Below are 20,000 nucleotides of genomic sequence, written 5' to 3' on the forward strand. Positions count from 1 at the left end.
TTTTGCTAAATATCAGGTGGTGTTTTTACTGTCGTGGTTTTGCGTGTGTGAATTACTACTTTTTTTTGTTTGAGAGGGAGAGAGATTGCTTATTGGAAGTAAGTATTGTCGCCTATCCAAGTTTTAGGAACAACAAATAATAACTTGACTTCTAGTTGACCATTTGGTATCAGAAGTGGCTTATATGAAAGGTAAAGGCCTCTAGATTACGCTGATTTTACCACAATAAAATATGATCATGTCTTGATTTTGACTGATTTCATTAGGACAGTAAGGTCTGACTTTGCTTAGACAAAAGTCTCATCACTGAACCTTCAATAATGTCCAGTATAGAATATGTGGTCATGCTGCAGTGGAAACAGAATCTTCAACGCCTCCTATCATCTTACCCCAGACATGCTCAATAATGTTCATGTGTGACCACATTTCTAGAACTGCTCGATCTTGCAGATTCGCACTCTATAACATCAGAAAGGTCCGACCCTTCCTATCTGATTATGCAGCTCAACTCATTGTTCAAGCTCTTGTTCTCTCCAAACTGGATTATTGCAACTCTCTACTAGCCGGGCTTCCAGCTAACTCTATCAAACCTCTTCAGCTGCTTCAGAATGCAGCAGCACGAGTGGTCTTTGATGAACCCAAAAGAGCACATGTCACTCCACTACTCACCCGTTTGCACTGGCTGCCAGTTGCTGCTCGCATCAAATTTAAAGCTCTGATGTTTGCTTACAAAGCGACCTCTGGCTTTGCTCCTTCATATCTGCTCTCACTTCTGCAGATATATGTGTCCTCCAGAAACTTGCGTTCTGTGAATGAACGTCGCCTCGTTGTTCCATCCCTAAGAGGGAAGAAATCACTTTCCCGAAGTCTCGCATTCAATCTGCCCAGTTGGTGGAATGAACTCCCTAACTGCATCAGAACAGCAGAGTCACTTGCTATCTTCAAGAAACGACTAAAACTCAACTGTTTAGTCTCCACTTTCCTTCCTAATCTTAACTGCCTTTGACTATACCACTAACTGTACTCTCTCTCTCTCAAAAAAACTTACATTTCTAATGCTTTGCTTCTTAGACTTTACACACCTGAAACTTGCCTACAGCACTTGTTCACTGCTGCTCTTATAGTTGTGTAAATTGCTTCCTTGTCCTCATTTGTAAGTCGCTTTGGATAAAAGCGTCTGCTAAATGACTAAATGTAAATGTCTGGTGATTTGCTGTTGTGTTTGCAATAGGGAAAAATGCTAAACACATGCGGGCATTTCTTCTTTCACAGTAGCGAAAAGAGGAGACGCATTAGAAACCGATGGCCAAACAAAAAGTAACTCAAAGAAAGTCACTCTTTGGTTATGCAAAGAGTTGCCAACACAAAATACATACATTCCTAATATGTGAGTCCCATCTCACACTCCGCATACTACAATTACTATGGTATAAATACAGCACTACAATATACAAAAGAGAGAGATCGACCTAGAACGTCACTTACCTGTTTTATAATGATTAATCAGCTGTTGTTAGAAATTGGATGTGGATGACAACGTCAACCGTCTTTGGTCTGCTCAATGACAGGCTAATGGCCACTGATGCGCTGTCTCAGAAATTATAAATATTTTAAAATAGGCACTATTCTTATAAATAAACTGCATAGCTGCAATCTAAACAACTACATTCTTCACACAAAAAAAAAAGCCTCAAAAGTACATTATTTTGCCCAACAGCTGCAATATTTGTCAAACTGTAGAGTGTCCTCTGCTTGTTGCTGTATGTGGGCGGAGTAATATACAAGGGTGAACGGTGAAGACGCTGGACAAGTGGCAGAATATTGCATGGCCATCAGCCAATCAGATTCAAGAACCAGACAGAACTGTTGTATAAAAATGCATGTATATTTATATATGTCAAAACAAACTTTTATTTTGGGTGTGCTTAATCGTGATTTGGAGCAATAATAATAATAATAATAATAATAATAATAATAATAATAATAATAATAATAATAATTATTATTATTATTATTATTCATGACTGTATAGTAATTGTACAGTGTGAAAAGCTGGTCTACTATCATACTGTATATTGAGTCTGTGTGTGTTTAATTATTCAGGACAAATCATAAACATCAAAACACACAAACAGTGAAAGTCACAGACCGTAATAAGGGGGTGTAAACTTTTGAGCAGGATAATTTTTTACAATGACATTTTTTACAAAGAGAATTATTAACAACAACTTTTACGATGTCGCTTATTTTTCTTTAAACAATAAATGTCATTTTAACAATACCACACATTATATTAGTACATGATTATGATTTTGTAAATGTACTGTCACTGTAATTAGTCACACTTTACAATAAGGCTTTATTAGTTAATGTATTTACTAACACGAACTAATAATGAACAACACTTGTACAGCATTTATTAATCAGTTCCACATTTACTAATGCATTATTAACATCCAAAATCATGCTTGTTGACATTAGTTGATGCACTGTGAGTTAACATGAACTAACAATGAACAATTTTTTTATTTCTATTAATATTAACAAAGGTGACACGGTGGCTCAGTGGTTAACACTGTCGCCTCACAGCAAAAAGGTCACCGGTTCGAGTCCCGACTGGGTCAGTTGGGATTTCTGTGTGGAGTTTGCATGTTCTCTCCGTGTTGGCGTGGGTTTCCTCTTTCCTCTTTTCTCCCCCACAGTCCAAACACATGCACTATAGGGGAATTGATGAACTAAATTGGCCGTAGTGTATGAGCGTGTGTATGGGTGCTTCTCAGTACTGGGTTGCAGCTGGAAGGGCATCCGCTGTGTAAAACATATGCTGGAATAGTTGGCGGTTCATTCCCCTGTGGTGACCCCTGAAGGAAAATGAATGAACGTTACCAAAGATGAATTAATACAGTGATAAATGTATCGTTTATTGTTTGTTTATGTTCGTAAATGCATTAACTAACACAACCCTATTGAAATGTGTGACCATAATTGCTATCCGTAAGCAGCAGCAGTAATACATTTTGCCCTTTTTTGATATTAATATTTGAATAATTTTAATGACAATATGTGTGGACCCAAATGTAAAATCACAGACTTGTTCAGAAAGTGCTGGAGAAGCAAACCAAAACCATCATGTGTCTCTTCTGTAATGTCTTTATCCTGTATGCAAGGCAGTACACACCATGTGCGACATTAACAAGCAGTTCATTTCTATTAAATAACAATAATAAAAATGACATTCGTGAATATCCTGTTGTTTTCGAACTGACTGAAAAACAGCAGTGAAGATGCAGTGGTGAAGTCAACATCGAATGGCTTTCACAACACTTTTTCATAGGATGCGTGTCCACCGAAGTGTTTTTGCGCTTATAAAAATGCTCACACTGCCAAAAAAAAGGCTTTACTTAGATTTTTTATGTCTCGTTTACAGTTCAAATATCTAAAAATTCTTAAATCAAGAAGTATTTTCTAGAACAACAGAAAGCAATCACTGAGTTTGAGGAAAAAACGCTTCGGTGGACGTGCAGCCTAATGCAGTGTTTCCCAACCCTGTTCCTGGAGGCACACCAACAGAACAGCCTCCTTTATCTGACCCATTGATTTCAGGTTTTGTAGTCTCTTCTAATGTTCTGAGTTGATTCAGGTGTGTTTGATTAGGAAGACGGTTGAAAAGCTGTACTGTTGGTGTGCCTTCTGGAACAGAGTTGGAAAACACTGGGCGAATCTTTCTGATTGAACATAAAATTCAATAATAGAGTTAGAAGCAAAAAACAAACAGCAGATTTCAACAAGGGAAGACATTTAGCCATTTTTGACACTTTTAGGGCATCATTTCTGTCATATAATCGTGAAGAATCTTAAACCTCCTCACTTTTTTCCCATCCTAATTTAGAGTTTACGTTTCTGGGTTTACATCTGATGATGATAATAAAAAATCCTTTTGTCTAGAATCCTCACATTTCTGATCTATTTTCTTCCTGATGATATGTTTACTGTACATCTCATAGTTCTGAATTGTTTGTCCCTGAATTTTAAGTGTATTGTGCATCTTTTTCCTGCAGAATTCTGACCCTGCATCTCTCAGTTCTGACATTTGTTCTCCTTATAATTCTGGGTTTACCGATAATATCATCAGATCAGATTTATCATCATCTCATAATAAAAAATCTTTTCGTAATTTTGGGTTTAGATCTCAAATTCTGACTTTTCAAAGAATTCTGAGTTTCAGTGTTGCCAGATTGGGCTGTTTTGAGTTTGATTGTGCGGCTAAAAAAATTAATAATAATAATAATTCCTCACATTTATATATCGCTTTTCTGTGCACTCAAAGTGCTTTACACATACGGGGGGATCTCCTCATCCACCACCAGTGTGCAGCATCCACCTGGATGACGCGACGGCAGCCATTTTGCGCCACACCAAACACCACACACCAGCTGATTGGTGGAGAGGAGACAGAGTGATAAAGCCAATTATGATATGGGGATGATTAGCAGGCCATGATGGACAGAGGCCAGTGGGCAAATTTGGCCAGGATGTTGAGGTTAAACCCCTACTTTTTTTTTTTTTTTCTTCGAAGGATATCCTGAGATTTTTAATGACCACAGAGAGTCAGGACCTCAGTTTAACGTCTCATTTGAAAGACAGCGCTCACTGAGCAGTATCGAGTCCCCGTCACAATACGGAGCATTAGGACCCACACAGACTGGGTTGGGCGCCCCCTGCTGGTCTCCCTAACACCACTTCCGGCAGCAACCTAGCTTTCCCATATGGTCTCCCATCCAGGTATTGACCGGGAGCCTTGCTTAGCTTCAGTGGGCGACCATGTGAGAGTTGCAGAGAGCTAGCTGCAGCTAAAATGGCTTAGGTGAGTTGACAAAATTTGGGCAGTTTTGAAACATACATTTTATATCCAATTTTTTTTTTACAAAATATAACCGTGTGCTCCTACTCCATTCATAGTAGTGACCAGTGCGTAGCGCAAACGGCGTTAGGCTACCCGCAAGCAGGTGAAGGAAAGTTGTATCAAAATCTGACTCCCCAGACAAGTCTGACTCTCATTCGCGTGCACGTACATCACACAGTATCTGCAGTTAAAGTCACAGCGGTGACAGTTATTATTAAACTTTTATCAATCATTTTTCCAGCATTTGACAGCAAGAACGAACATAGGAGCGTTGCCTGATTGACAAACCAGCACAGCACCTCAATGTGTTCAAAAGAATGCAAAGCGCCAAATGGGACGAATTTAAGCATTTACATCATTATGCATCTACCTCATACCTGTCAACCCTCCCGTTTTTCCCGGGAATCTCCAGTATTTTACAGTTCTATCCCACTGTCATCCCGTAAAGGTATTTCTCCTGTATTTCTTATCTTTCTGTGAAGAGCCGATCCTCCCTTTATGCAACCCATACCGCCGAACCACCAGGGGCCGCCACTTGTTCTCTAATGTAAACCTGTTCTGTGCTTTCAGTTCATTTAGGCATGAAATGGCCCGATTCATTTCCTTTTCATTACAGGCGTTGCCCCTATGCAATCCTCAAGACAGTCAGTTTGCTAATTTATTGGCAGCTTTTTCTTACGTATACTAATTATTATATCCTTTGTATATGGGGGGGGGGGGTATCCCTTATTTTCACATCCCAATGTTGACAGGTATGATCTACCTGAATCCATACTAGCAATCCATAGAGATGCTGTGGAAACTGAAACTCATGTACTGCTTCTGTTGCCAAATGAATTATTTTTAGGTTCACCAGATTTAGACACATTGGAGCACACTAGCTAACTGATATCCTTAAAACTAACAGACTGAAACTAACATCTAAAATACTTTATTTTAATTTCACAGGATATTTAATGCAAAGAATTTATAAACTATTTAAATATCATCTTTAAACAAATGAATCTACAATATATAGGCGAATAGGTAGCGTAATCTACAGATCAATAAGTGCAGTGTTGTGATGTGATCCAGTTATGTTGTAAGTTTACTGTTGTGGTTCTGTGACTGTTAGTGTTGGTTGCTGTATGGTTAAAAAAAGTCTGACAATTAAAGTAACTAGGCTAATTTCTGATTTAAATGAATGAAAAAAAAATCTGTCTGGCTTTTTGGGCTGGAAACAGTCTGCTATATCTGGCAACACTGCTGAGTTTGGGTCTCGCAATTCTCTGAAACTAAACTCTGAATTTGGACTTTCTCTCCATAAATTTGAGGTTTTTTTTTTAGAAATTTGAGTTTAGATCTTTCATTAATTCAGACTTTCTTTTCTCTGAGTTTACATCTCGCAACTCTGAATTCTTTTCCTTCGAAGGTAAATCTCGTAATTCCGACCTGTTTTATCTGAATTATTATGTATATTTTTCCTTCAGAATTTTGACTTTACATCTCGCAAGTGACTTTTTTTTCTTTACTCTGGCTTTACATCTCACATCTTTTCACTCTTTTCTTTAAATTCTGAATTTACATCCCACATTTTTGGGTTTTAATAAATAATGCAATTTTTACTTCTTTCTAAACCTATATTCAAAGTTTACATCTCACTTTAATTTCTTTCTTGCAGTTCTGAGAGAGAGAGAAAACATTCATTATTATATAATATTTCATCATTTCATCATTTTACTCTTAGCTGGAAATGCATTACCTTGCATTATTTAGTGAAAATGCCACTCACATATGTGAAAAACATGTTTCAGAGGCAGAACACGCTATTAGACTTTAATTATAAAAAACACAAAACTACAAACTATTTCTTTTTCTTTGAGTAACATGCACCTATGAATCAATCATTCAATAATAAGACCTGAAATGCAAATTATTCATTTATAAAAATAGGAAAAATAAATAGGCAGCCTTTAGAGAGACACATTTCACCATTCGTGCAATATTAAATTAAGATCTATTTGTCCACGCATGGAAAACAAATGATGGATGCACACATTTGATCCACTTTTAAACACATGACATTAGCTATATTTCCATCTGAGAATTTATTTGATGTGATTTAATTATTGCATAAAACATTTGTGAATAAAACTCCATTTCCATCCCATCGGGAATAATAATCCTCACTTTCTTGGTAAATTGTCACAATGTTTGAATAATAAAAGTTATATCTTCTACAAGCTGAGAATGCTCTTTATCTCTTTATTTTCCCTCATAGTAAATAAGTTGTGTCAGAGAACTCACACTGTAATAAACTCTCATGTTCTTGCATTTGTAGGCAGTGCTTGATGTTTGAGAAAACCATGGTGTTTTAAGAAATTAAAAAGAAATTCATTCTGCTGAGATTTCCAGAATGTATTGATAATCGCTTTTGAGTGGATTCTGAGCTTAGTTTTTTACCAGCAGACAGCGCTGTAGGATAGTGTTTAACAGCAGATGATGCTTTAAAAATAGCCTAGAGCGCCATCTGCTGTTAAACACTAGTCTAGAGCGCCATCTGCTGTTAAACACTAGTCTAGAGCGCCATCTGCTGTTAAACACTAGTCTAGAGCACCATCTACTGTTAAACACTAGTCTTGAGCGCCATCTGCTGTTAAACACTAGTCTAGAGCGCCATCTGCTGTTAAACACTAGTCTAGTGCGCTGTCGGCTGTTAAACACTGGCCTAGAGCGACATTCGCTGTTACACACTAGCCTAGAGCGCCATCTGCTGTTAAACACTAGCCTAGAGCGCCATCTGCTGTTAAACACTAGCCTAGAGCGCCATTCGCTGTTAAACACTAGCCTAGAGCGCCATTCGCTGTTAAACACTAGCCTAGAGCGCCATTCGCTGTTAAACACTAGCCTAGAGCGCCATTCGCTGTTAAACACTAGTCTAGCGCGCCATCTGCTGTTAAACACTAGCCTAGAATGACATTCGCTGTTAAACGCTAGTGTAGAGCGCCATCTGCTGTTAAACACTAGCCTAGAGCGACATTCGCTGTTAAACAATAGTCTAGAGCACCGTCTGCTGTTAAACACTAGCCTAGAGCGCCGTCTGCTGTTAAACGCTAGCCTAGAGCGCCGTCTGCTGTTAAACACTAGCCTAGAGCGCCGTCTGTTGTTTAACACTAGCCTAGAGCGACATTCGCTGTTAAACACTAGTCTAGAGCGCTGTCTGCTGTTAAACACTAGTCTAGAGCGCCGTCTGCTGTTAAACACTAGTCTAGAGCGCCGTCTGCTGTTAAACACTAGCCTAGAGCGGCATTCGCTGTTAAACACTAGTCTAGAGCGCTGTCTGCTGTTAAACACTAGCCTAGAGCGGCATTCGCTGTTAAACACTAGTCTAGAGCGCTGTCTGCTGTTAAACACTAGCCTAGAGCGCCATTCGCTGTTAAACACTAGTCTAGAGCGCCGTCTGCTGTTAAACACTAGTGTAGAGCGCCGTCTGCTGTTAAACACTAGTGTAGAGCGCCGTCTGCTGTTAAACACTAGCCTAAAATGACATTTGCTGTTAAACACTAGTGTAGAGCGCCATCTGCTGTTAAACACTAGCCTAGAATGACATTAGCTGTTAAACACTAGTCTAGAGCGCCGTCTGCTGTTAAACACTAGTCTAGAGCGCCATCTGCTGTTAAACACTAGTCTAGAGCGCCGTCTGCTGTTAAACACTAGTGTAGAGCGCCATCTGCTGTTAAACACTAGTCTAGAGCGCCATCTGCTGTTAAACACTAGCCTAGAGCGCCGTCTACTGTTAAACACTAGCCTAGAGCGACAATCGCTGTTAAACACTAGTGTAGAGCACCGTCTGCTGTAAAAACTAAGCTCAGAATCGATTTAAAAGAGAATAGCAATGCAATAAATCGATTTCTCTAATGATTTTTTGCTACAGCTCTAAAAAACAGGTGGATGGAAATATAGCTATTGACGTGAGGCTAGTGAATGAATGCCCATAGAAAAGCTCAACTATGTGTGTGTGTTTGTGCCACACATGTGTTAGCAGTCTGTGTGTGTGTGTGTGTGTGTGTGTGTCACTGTTCTATATAATGTCTTCTCCTGTCCCTCTCATGATGATGGTGGTGCTCCCGTTGTGATTTCTGCTTTCCTCTTTGCCGACTGTTCCTCTCGTTGTGGTCGTATTCCTTCTCTTTATCGTTACGGTGATGATGATGATGATGATGATGATGATGGTGATGACGATGATGGTTGGGTTGAACAGACTCCTGCTCCTCCTCCTGCTGTGGTTGGGAGTGTGTCTGGGTTTCAGTGGACTCTAGTGTCTCCTGTTTAGACAGTGTTCTGGCGGTGCGACTGTGATTGTGTCGGTGATGATGATGATGGTGGTGACGGTGGTGATGATGGCGTTCGGTCCGTGTGGATGAAGAGTGCTGGTTTTTGTGATGGTTTTGTTGGTCTTTGTTGTCGTGTCTTTCGTCAGTGTTCTCTTCATCATCGTCATCTTCGTCGTCTTCTTCTTCTTCTTCAAAGCTTTCCTGCTTCTGCATTTGGTAGTGTTGTTGAGGATGATGATGGTGATGATAGTCTTCATAAAAACTGGTCCTGTCGGCTGCTGCTCGATCTGCTTGCTGATCACTGCCGGTGCCCTGTTTGAGTGATATATACAGAATAGGTCATGATTTGCGCACTCGTTGAGTAGTTGCATTTTATTTATATATATATATATATATATATATATATATATATATATATATATATATATATATATATATATATATAATTCATTCCACAGCGGAATAAACCACCAACTTATCCAGCCTATGTTTTACACAGCGGATGCCCTTCCAGCTGCAACCCATCACTGGGAATCACCCATACACTCTCATTCACACTCATACACTAAAGACAATTTAGCTTACTCAATTCACCTATACCGCATGTCTTTGGACTATGGGGTAAACCGCAGCACCCGGAGGAAACCCATGTGAACACGGGGAGGACATCCAAACTGGCACTCGAACTAGTGACCTTCTTGCTGTGAGGCGATTGTGCTACCCACTGTGACGCCCCAAACCAAAATTAAATGATACATTTGTTTCAGTGTTCATAATTGTTTGTTTATAATAATTCATTAAAATACAACTAGCAAAATGCATTCAAACTCAAACCAGATCAGGGCAATTAAAAAAATATAAACTATAAATGTGATTAACTAATATATAGTTACACTATAAGTATACATGATTGGCTAATATATATAGTTACACTATAAGTATACATGATTGGCTAATTTATAGTTACACTATAAGTATAGATGATTGGCTAATATATAGTTACACTATAAATATACATGATTGGCTAATATATAGTTACACTATAAGTAAACATGATTGGCTAATATATAGTTACACTATAAATATACATGATTGGCTAATATATAGTTACACTATAAGTAAACATGATTGGCTAATATATAGTTACACTATAAGTAAACATGATTGGCTAATATATAGTTACACTATAAGTATACATGATTGGCTAATATATATAGTTACACTATAAGTAAACATGATTGGCTAATATATAGTTACACTATAAGTATACATGATTGGCTAATATATAGTTACACTATAAGTACACATGATTGGCTAATATGTAGTTACACTATAAGTAAACATGATTGGCTAATATATAGTTACACTATAAGTATACATGATTGGCTAATATATAGTTACACCATAAGTATACATGATTGGCTAATATGTAGTTACACTATAAGTACACATGATTGGCTAATATGTAGTTACACTATAAGTAAACATGATTGGCTAATATATAGTTACACTATAAGTATACATGATTGGCTAATATATAGTTACACCATAAGTATACATGATTGGCTAATATGTAGTTACACTATAAGTATACATGATTGGCTAATATGTAGTTACACTATAAGTAAACATGATTGGCTAATTTATAGTTACACTATAAGTAAACATGATTGGCTAATATATAGTTACACTATAAGTATACATGATTGGCTAATATATAGTTACACCATAAGTATACATGATTGGCTAATATGTAGTTACACTATAAGTATACATGATTGGCTAATATGTAGTTACACTATAAGTAAACATGATTGGCTAATTTATAGTTACACTATAAGTATACATGATTGGCAAATATATATAGTTACACTACAAGTATACATGATAGGCTAATATATAGTTACACTACAAGTATACATGATTGGCTAATATATAGTTACACTACAAGTATACATGATTGGCTAATATATAGTTACACTATAAGTATACATGATTGGCTAATACATAGTTACACTACAAGTATACATGATTGGCTAATACATAGTTACACTATAAGTATACATGATTGGCTAATATATAGTTACACTAAGTATACATGATTGGCTAACATATAGTTACACTAAGTATACATGATTGGCTAACATATAGTTACACTAAGTATACATGATTGGCTAATATATAGTTACACTAAGTATTCATGATTGGCTAACATATAGTTACACTATAAGTATACATGATTGGCTAATATATAGTTACACTAAGTATACATGATTGGCTAATATATAGTTACACCATAAGTATACATGATTGGCTAATATATAGTTACACTACAAGTATACATGATTGGCTAATATATAGTTACACTAAGTATTCATGATTGGCTAACATATAGTTACACTATAAGTATACATGATTGGCTAATATATAGTTACACTAAGTAAACATGATTGGCTAATATATAGTTACACTAAGTATACATGATTGGCTAATATATAGTTACACTACAAGTATACATGATTGGCTAATATATAGTTACACTATAAGTATACATGATTGGCTAATATATAGTTACACTATAAGTAAACATGATTGGCTAATATATAGTTACACTGAATATATGTGATTAACTAATGTTGGCACATGGAACCTGAGTTTAAAGGGTCAACAAAATCATTATTATTTTGCAGTGTGCAAAATATACTGTAAAAATGACTCAATATGGGGCTTTTTAATGCAGCACACACACACACACACACACACACACACACACACACACGCACGCACGCTAAAATCACTGCAAACACAGTAGAATTCTTGGCATAGAATACAAATATAACAACTCTCAATCAAATAGCCACCAACAGTAAGATTTAGAGCAGCGGTTCTCAATCTCGGTCCTGGAGGGCCCGTGTCCTGTGGATTTTAGCTCCATCCCCAATCAGAGCTAGCTAATCAAGCTCTTACTAAGCTTTCTAGAAACATCCTTGCAGGTGTGTTGAGGCAGGTTGGAGCTAAAATCGCCGTCCCTCCAGAACCAAGTATGAAAACCCCTGATTAAGAGGAACATTTCACCCAAAACTGAAATCATTTCTTCATCCTCATGCAATTATAAAACTATCATTATCTTGTGTTGAAAAGTAAATGTTAATGCTGCACTTTAACATGTAGTGAAGCACATTATGAGTATGTGCAGGGTTTTGGGTGAGTTATCCCTTAAATCGTAAAGTTTTACCTGAATATGATCAAGTGAAAACACACACACACACACAGACACACACTCACCGGGACTGAGGCTACTCATCTGCAATAGGAACAGCCTCCTCAGTCTGACAAGCCGTAGTGTTTGTCAACAAAATGATCAGCATATTTGCAAAAACACATGAATATCACACACGTTTAATCGTGTAGTAATAATTATGACTTTTGTTTGTTTGATTAATTGTTACTATTTCTGAAAATTGCTTGAGCGTTGTGCTGGATTTTGATCAAGCATTATTCAAATAAGTACTTGTTTTATTTTTATTTTATTTATTACCCTTTCTGCATTGTTTGGATTCAGTTGTTTGTATATCTAATGTAAAAAACTCTCTGTTTCATACATCTGTGCGTAAATTAGTATAAATCTAAATACAACAATAAATGGTCACACTTTATTTTAATGTACACTACCTGACAAAAGTCTTGTCGCCTATCCAAGTTTTAGGAACAACAAATAATAACTTGACTTCTAGTTGATCATTTGGTATCAGAAGTGGCTTATATGATTACGCTAGATTACTTATTTGACCACAATAAAATATGATCATGTCTTGATTTTGACTGATTTGATTAGGACAGTAAGGTCTGACTCTGCTTAGACAAAAGTCTCATCACTGAACCTTCAATAATGTCCAGTATAGAATATAAAGTGATGCTGCAGTGGAAACAGAATGAATATTGTGTCTGACTCCATCATGAGCTTGGAGGACTGCATCCATACATCTCTGCAATGACTCAAATCACTGATTAATAAAGTCATCTGGAATGGCAAAGAAAGCGTTCTTGCAGGACTCCCAGAGTTTATCAAGAGTCTTTGTGTTCATCTTCAACACCTCCTCCTTCATCTAACTCCAGACATGCTCAATAATGTTTATGTCTGGTGACTGGGCTGGCCAATCCTGGAGCACCTTGACCTTCTTTGCTTTCAGGAGTTTTGATGTGGAGGCTGAAGTATGAGAAGGAGCGCTATCCTGCTGGAGAATTTGCCCTCTCCTGTGGTTTGTAATGTAATGGGCAGCACAAATGTCTTGATACCTCAGGCTGTTGATGTTGCCATCCACTCTGGAGATCTCTCACACGCCCCCATACTGAATGTAACCCCAAACCATGATTTCTCCTTCACCAAGCTTGACTGATTTCTATGAGAATCTTGGCTCCATGTGGGTTCCAGTAGGTCTTCTGCAGTATTGGTGATGATTGGGATGCAGTTCAACAGATGATTCAGCAGAAAAATCCACCTTCTGACACTTTTCCAAATGATCAACTAGAAGTCGAGTTAATATTTGTTGCTCTTACAAACTGAGATTCACCACCAGACTTTTGTCAGGTAGTGTACAATTCACCGTATTACCAAACCATTATCTAAAACTATTAGCTCAATGAACTACTATATCACAGCTTATTAGTAGTATTAGGACTTTTGAGTTGTATTATTGGTTAATAAGGTAGTAGTTGGGTTTACATATTGGGTAGGATTAGGGATGTAGAATAAGATCATACTTTATAAGTGATAATTAACAGTTAATATCTCAATAATAGGCAGTTATTACCAACTAAAGTGTTAAAATGTATTATAAAGAAACTTTTTAACTTCATTATAATGCACACTTTTTAAAAGTGTACTTAAGTGTGTTCAGAACCTGTGTGCTTACTTCCTTATGAGTGTAGCTCCCGGCTCTTTGATCGCCCCCTGGTGACTGGATGCAGTACAAGTCATAAACCCTGCCAAATTTTTTTTATAATCTCCCTTTTCTTCTTGGACTGAAAATATTTTGTGTCTCTCCCTGAGTTTGCTCATGTGAGTGTGTGTGAGCTGCTGCTTCACCTTGGGTTGTGTGTTGGTCAGCTGCTCTTTGCAGGCCACTGCGGCTGCGGTCACTGCGCTCAGTTTGTCCAGCAGTGGAGTGGACGGAGCAGCACTGGGAGGATGAGTGGACTTCCAGTACAGCTCCAGATAGTCGGCCATGTGCTCGCAGGCGTCTTCCAGCTGATTCTCATCCAGAATAATGTCAAAGAGCTCCTGTAGGGAGGAGAAAGAAACATTTATTGGTGCTGCGTCCCAATTCACCTAATAAACCCTCTTTACAAGACTGTTATGACGTGTTTAACGCTCATCAGCATCTTAAATCCTTGAAAGTTTTTAATATTTTCATTTTTTATTAAAAAACATATGAACATTAACACGATTTTCTGTATGTGTTATATCATCTTTGCTTCAAATTGCAAAAAGCTAATTCCTGCTTGTGTGAGGTGTGTGTAATGCAGTGTCTATGGGGCAGGACAGTAAATCTGACGTTATTCTCTCTTCTGGCTGCTGTTATCAGTCTCACTGTCACGTTCATCAGCGATCATAACTCCCAGATCGCTGGATCTCACACACAAACACACATGGACTACAATTCCTCCATTAATGGACTACATATTCAGTCATGCCACACACATACTCACACCTGCTCCAAGTCTCTACTGATTACACTCGCACCACCTGAGCATTGTCAAAGACTGATTACAGACACTACTTAAACAGCACACACTCTCATTTCCATTGCCAAGTCTTGTTAGCTGTAAAGTGACATTACAACGTGTTTCCCTTAGTCTTGTTCCTCCGTGTTTTTGATCTTTGCCTGGTTTCCCTTTCTCCTTGTCTGCCGCCTGTCTACCGACCTCTCGCCTGTGTTTGACTATGATTCTGGACTGCCTTTATACATCTGTTTGCACCTGTGTTGACCATTGCCTCCCTGACTTTGAATAAACCTGCACGTGGATCCTAAAGCTCAGTTGTCTCTGTCACTCCCCGTGTTACACCCACACTATTGTTTTCCTTATTCTGAAAGGCTTGATAACACCATGATGGAGTTTTTCTTTTAATATTTCAGCAAACAGAGAAACCCGCAAATGTGAAAAGGGTCCATTAGTATGTACTCTTTTTGGGTATGTGGGACAAAACACTTCCTTATTAATGGACTTTTCTGTTGCTTAGTTACCTGCCCTGTCAATCATCTTGTTGCATAATTCACATTTCTTTTATTATTAATTTCCTATATTAGAGATGCAGCATTATGTTAATCTGTCATTTGTGAGTTCATCGTACAGCGATCTATCTATGTGTTTGCATAACTGTGCAATCAAAAGCTAATGACAAAACCTGTCTTTATAAATGTTCACAATGCTGATTGTGATGCTGATGAAGTGTAACACGGATAACATGATATAAATATTTTTCATCAGGTTGTATATTAAACATCAAACATCCAAACCCCTTTACTTAAGCCTCTCCACTTAACTGGCAAAGATTTATAACACTTTTTTATTTTTCACCTGTGTTTGTAGTTTGAATTTATATTAATTATAAAGTAGAGGACGGACATCCGACCAATCACAACAGAATAGAGAAGGATCATCTGACCAGTCAGAGCAAAGTAGAGGAGGGACATCTGACCAGTCAGATCAAAGTAGAGGAGGATCAACTGACCAATCAGAGCAAAGTAGAGGAGGATCATCTGACCAATCAGAGCAAAGCAGAGGAGGATCATCTGACCAGTCAGAGCAAAGTAGAGGAGAGACATCTGACCAGTCAGAGCAAAGTAGAGGAGGGACATCTGACCAGTCAGAGCAAAGTAGAGGAGGGTCATCTGACCAATCAGAGCAAAGCAGAGGAGGATCATCTGACCAATCAGAGCAAAGTAGAGTCATCTGACCAGTCAGAGCAAAGTAGAGTCATCTGACCAATCAGAGAAAAGTAGGAGGATCATCTGACCAATCAGAGAAAAGTAGATGAGAGTCATCTGACTATTCAGAGAAAAGTAGAGGAGGATCATCTGACCAGTCAGAGCAAAGTAGAGGAGGATCAACTGACCAATCAGAGAAAAGTAGAGGAGGATCATCTGGCCAATCAGAGCAAAGTAGAGTCATCTGACCAGTCAGAGCAAAGTAGAGTCATCTGACCAATCAGAGCAAAGTAGAAGAGGATCGTGTGACCAGTCAGAGCAAAGTAGAGGATCTTTATCTGACCAATCAGAGCAAAGTAAAGGATCTTTATCTGACCAATCAGAGCAAAGTAGAGGAGCTTTATTTGACCAATCAGAGCAAAGTAGATGAGAGTCATCTGAACAGTCAGAGCAAAGTAGATGAGAGTCATCTGACCAATCAGAGCAAAGTACAGGAGGGTCATCTAACAAGTTAGAGCAAAGTAGAGGAGGATCATCTGACCAATCAGAGCAAAGTACAGGAGGGTCATCTAACAAATTAGAGCAAAGTAGAGGAGGATCATCTGACCAATCAGAGCAAAGTACAGGAGGGTCATCTAACAAATTAGAGCAAAGTAGAGGAGGATCATCTGACCAATCAGAGCAAAGTACAGGAGGGTCATCTAACAAATTAGAGCAAAGTAGAGGAGGATCATCTGACCAATCAGAGCAGTGTAGTCTCTCAGAAAGAGGTGGAATATAGAGAAATCAGATCATTGAACAGTTTCAGAAAAGAGCCGATGCTGCAATGATATGCTGAGAAAATGAAAGAGTTTTTGACGTTGGATGATTATAAACCTACTGTACTGAGACTAAAATAGAAACCCTTGAAAAATAGAAAAATAAAAAGTCCTGATAGAGGCATTTAAAAAGAAATAATAATAGGTGTGTGTGTTCGTGTGCGCGCTCACTGAAGGACACTGAGCCAGTTTGTCAGCTGCCACCATCTGTACATTGAGATGTTTGGCCTGAGACTTTCCTCGGGACTTTATTAACCTCTGCAAAACCTGAAAGATTGACACACACAAAACATTACAGTAATGCTGCTTCATCATCAATATCCCAACAAAATGTCATGACACTGCATTTTATTCAGAAATATTATGACTGTTTCATTAAATAATGATTCTTTGGGTCTGAACACACAAACAGTATACTGATTTTGAAAACATTACATGGCTTAAAAGTAGGTTAATTAAGCAAGTCATTGTGTAACGGTGGTCTGTTCTGTAGACAAATCGAAAAACAAATATTGCTTAAAGGTGCTGTATGTAAGTTTTTGACTCTTCTAAAGCATAAAAATATCTTAATATGTTTGCAGATATTCAGAAACATGCTCAGTGAACATTCTTGTTTATCTGAAAAACAATGCTGAAGTCAGATATTCTGCTTTGAACGTGTTTTCCGTGCCAGAACGCTGTCTTTGTTTTTGTTCTTTTAACCTGCTCAATGCCAGTTTAGCCAGTTATATTTCAGCACCCCGGGTTGACTTGCTGGAAAACAGCGTATTTCATTCATTCATTCAGAAAGGCTCTGAAAGCATGCGTTCATGACCGAAATGCGACGTCCTGTGGACAGTAAGTTAGCAATACTCTGAAATGAGACGCAGATTCAGTTCCACATGAGGTTATTATTTAGCAAATTATATAAATATATTACGAGCCTAAACATTAGGTGAGCAGATTATATTGTCTTAACAACACACTACATGACAAGATACGCAGTGATGAGCAATTTGGCTGTTTGCACCAGACGAAACACGACAGAAATGTAAATACAGCCATTCAGAAGCACAGAATATGCACTCACTCATGATATGGTAAGATTTATAATCTAATTAATACATAGTAACCCTCTTTAACATTATTAAATGCTGAATCACTGATGTGTGTTCAGTTGTAAAGTTCAATTTTAAACGGTTTATTTTATTTTCCAGATCTGAGCTGAACTATCTGCTGCTGCTTTCAGTATATGGCAATAAATGTCATGTAAAATGGCATTCAAACTCACATTGTTAGCATTTAACACTGAATAAAGCACATGAGCTGTACCTGAGGTGATCATTCAGTTTTCTGTTGTTCAGCTGTGAGAAATAGAAGCCGTTTCTAATATATCAGTTTGAGGTGTTGGTTAGGACAAAAACTCCTTTTAATATTAAAAAAATTACTTCTATCAGGTGTCGTTGCTTTTATTTAGAACTCGCTTTAAATCACTCACTCCTGTCCTCATTCTGGCAACCTGCGCTTGCGTTTGTTTTGATCCATGAGTGCAATACCTAGTTCAACCACTGGGTGTCAAACTTACATACTGTATCTTTAAGGCGGCTAATAATATTGACCTTAATTTTTTTTTTTTAAAGTAAAATCTGCTTTTATTCTAGCAGAAATAAAACAAATAAGACTTTCTCCAGAAGAAAAAAATATATAATATGAATTACTGTGAAAAATCCTTGCTCTGTTAAACATCGTTTGGGAAATATTGGAAAAAGAAACGAAAATAATTCACAGGAGGGTGAATAATTTTGATTTCAACTGTATATCTGACTGCTAGAATTAAAAATTGTATTCGTGTAAAGTCAAATTAAAAATTGTCTACGCAAAACATTGCAGATGCATCGTTATATCGAAATGAACAGAATCGCTAATCGTAACCGAACCGTGAGACCATAAGTTCACACCCTTATTTCACACACATGCACAAGAGCTGTGTGTGTGTGTCTAATCTGAGTGTGAACCTTTGGAGAGGTGATCTTGATGTAGACAATGATGGGTGCCAGACAGGTTTTCCCCAGCTGAGACGGATGGTTTATTGTGTCTGCATCCAAAACCACCAGCTGCAGCGTCCGGGCCAGCTCAAATATCCTCTCGATCTCGCTCTGAACCTCCGCTACACAGACACAATTAACAGAATGAAGGCATTACAATAAAGTAAAAGTTGTATAAGGCATTTAAACACAATTGTATGGCAGCAGTCTGTAAATATAGCCAGCCTCTGATGGTAAAACTTAATTTATTCTATGTATTATAACCAGTGTGCAGAAACACTTTGATTGACATTCTCCCTTTGTACGTGTCATCAGAGGGGGAAAGCCCCGCCCACTAGTGACCATCTCTCCCTCATTAGCATAGGACATTAGTCTTGTTTTTGAATCTGCCACTATGCTGACACACAGGCATTTGTAGCTCCGCCCTCTTCTAAAAAGAACACAATCTCATTTAAATTTAAAGCGACAGTCACCAAAACACCACAATTAGGATTAAAGCCTAAAAGGGTCAGTTTCAGAGAGTTATGAAACATTATCTGTGTGGTATTTTGAGCTGAATCTTCACATACACACTCTAGAGACCACTCATTTTACATCTTGCATATTATGTCCCCTTTAAAATAAAGTGTAACACACAAATTAGTTCCCAAAATCTCACATTTTCCGAAAGATTTCCCATTTTTGAGTTACTTGCTGAGTGTGCAAGTCTTGCTCTCACCTAGATTGGAGCGTGTGTTTGAGCGCTCGATGATGGCGTGTTTACTGGGGTTGTTCAGCACTGAGCGTTTGGCCAGAGAAATATCAGCTGCTACTCTTGTGATGGTTATCCTGAAGCACAGAAAACAATCGTTTACAGATTAACTACCAAGTTTCCCAACCCTGTTCCTGGAGGCACACCAACAGTACATAATTTGAATGTTTCCCTTATCTGACCCATTTATTTGAGGTTTTGGAGTCTCTTTTAATGCTGTGATGAGTTGATTTAAGTGTGTGTGATTAGGGAGAGGTTAAAA

General features: G+C 38.0%; 2 protein-coding genes across 8 annotated transcripts in view; one reads left to right on the forward strand and one right to left on the reverse strand.

The window, feature by feature from the left end:
- nsun6 (NOP2/Sun RNA methyltransferase 6) overlaps window positions 1–20,000 on the forward strand; it is a 44,980-nt gene that overhangs the window by 11,363 nt on the left and 13,617 nt on the right. Inside the window, exon 13 of one of the 5 annotated variants that reach the window (XM_056462451.1) lies at window positions 14,324–15,249. The exons of 3 other annotated variants lie outside the window; for them this stretch is intronic. The gene's annotated coding sequence lies outside the window, so the exon portion shown is untranslated. Of the gene's footprint in view, window positions 1–1,740; window positions 1,920–14,323; window positions 15,250–20,000 lie in introns of those variants that run through there. One more of the 5 variants, XM_056462452.1, reaches the window with a different exon arrangement.
- Window positions 8,470–20,000, reverse strand: part of cacnb2a (calcium channel, voltage-dependent, beta 2a) — a 48,235-nt gene continuing 36,704 nt past the window's right edge. For all 3 annotated transcript variants that reach the window (XM_056462448.1, XM_056462447.1, XM_056462446.1), the window contains exons 9-13: window positions 19,706–19,815; window positions 18,958–19,109; window positions 17,135–17,230; window positions 14,303–14,497; window positions 8,470–9,528 (exon numbers count right to left, since the gene is read on the reverse strand). In XM_056462448.1, the coding sequence (XP_056318423.1) occupies window positions 8,956–9,528; window positions 14,303–14,497; window positions 17,135–17,230; window positions 18,958–19,109; window positions 19,706–19,815 (1,126 nt within the window). In that variant the 3' untranslated portion in view covers window positions 8,470–8,955. The remainder of the gene's footprint in view (window positions 9,529–14,302; window positions 14,498–17,134; window positions 17,231–18,957; window positions 19,110–19,705; window positions 19,816–20,000) is intronic.

The sequence above is a fragment of the Danio aesculapii genome, chromosome 7 (assembly GCF_903798145.1).
Source record: "Danio aesculapii chromosome 7, fDanAes4.1, whole genome shotgun sequence".
Taxonomy (NCBI): Eukaryota; Metazoa; Chordata; class Actinopteri; order Cypriniformes; family Danionidae; genus Danio; species Danio aesculapii.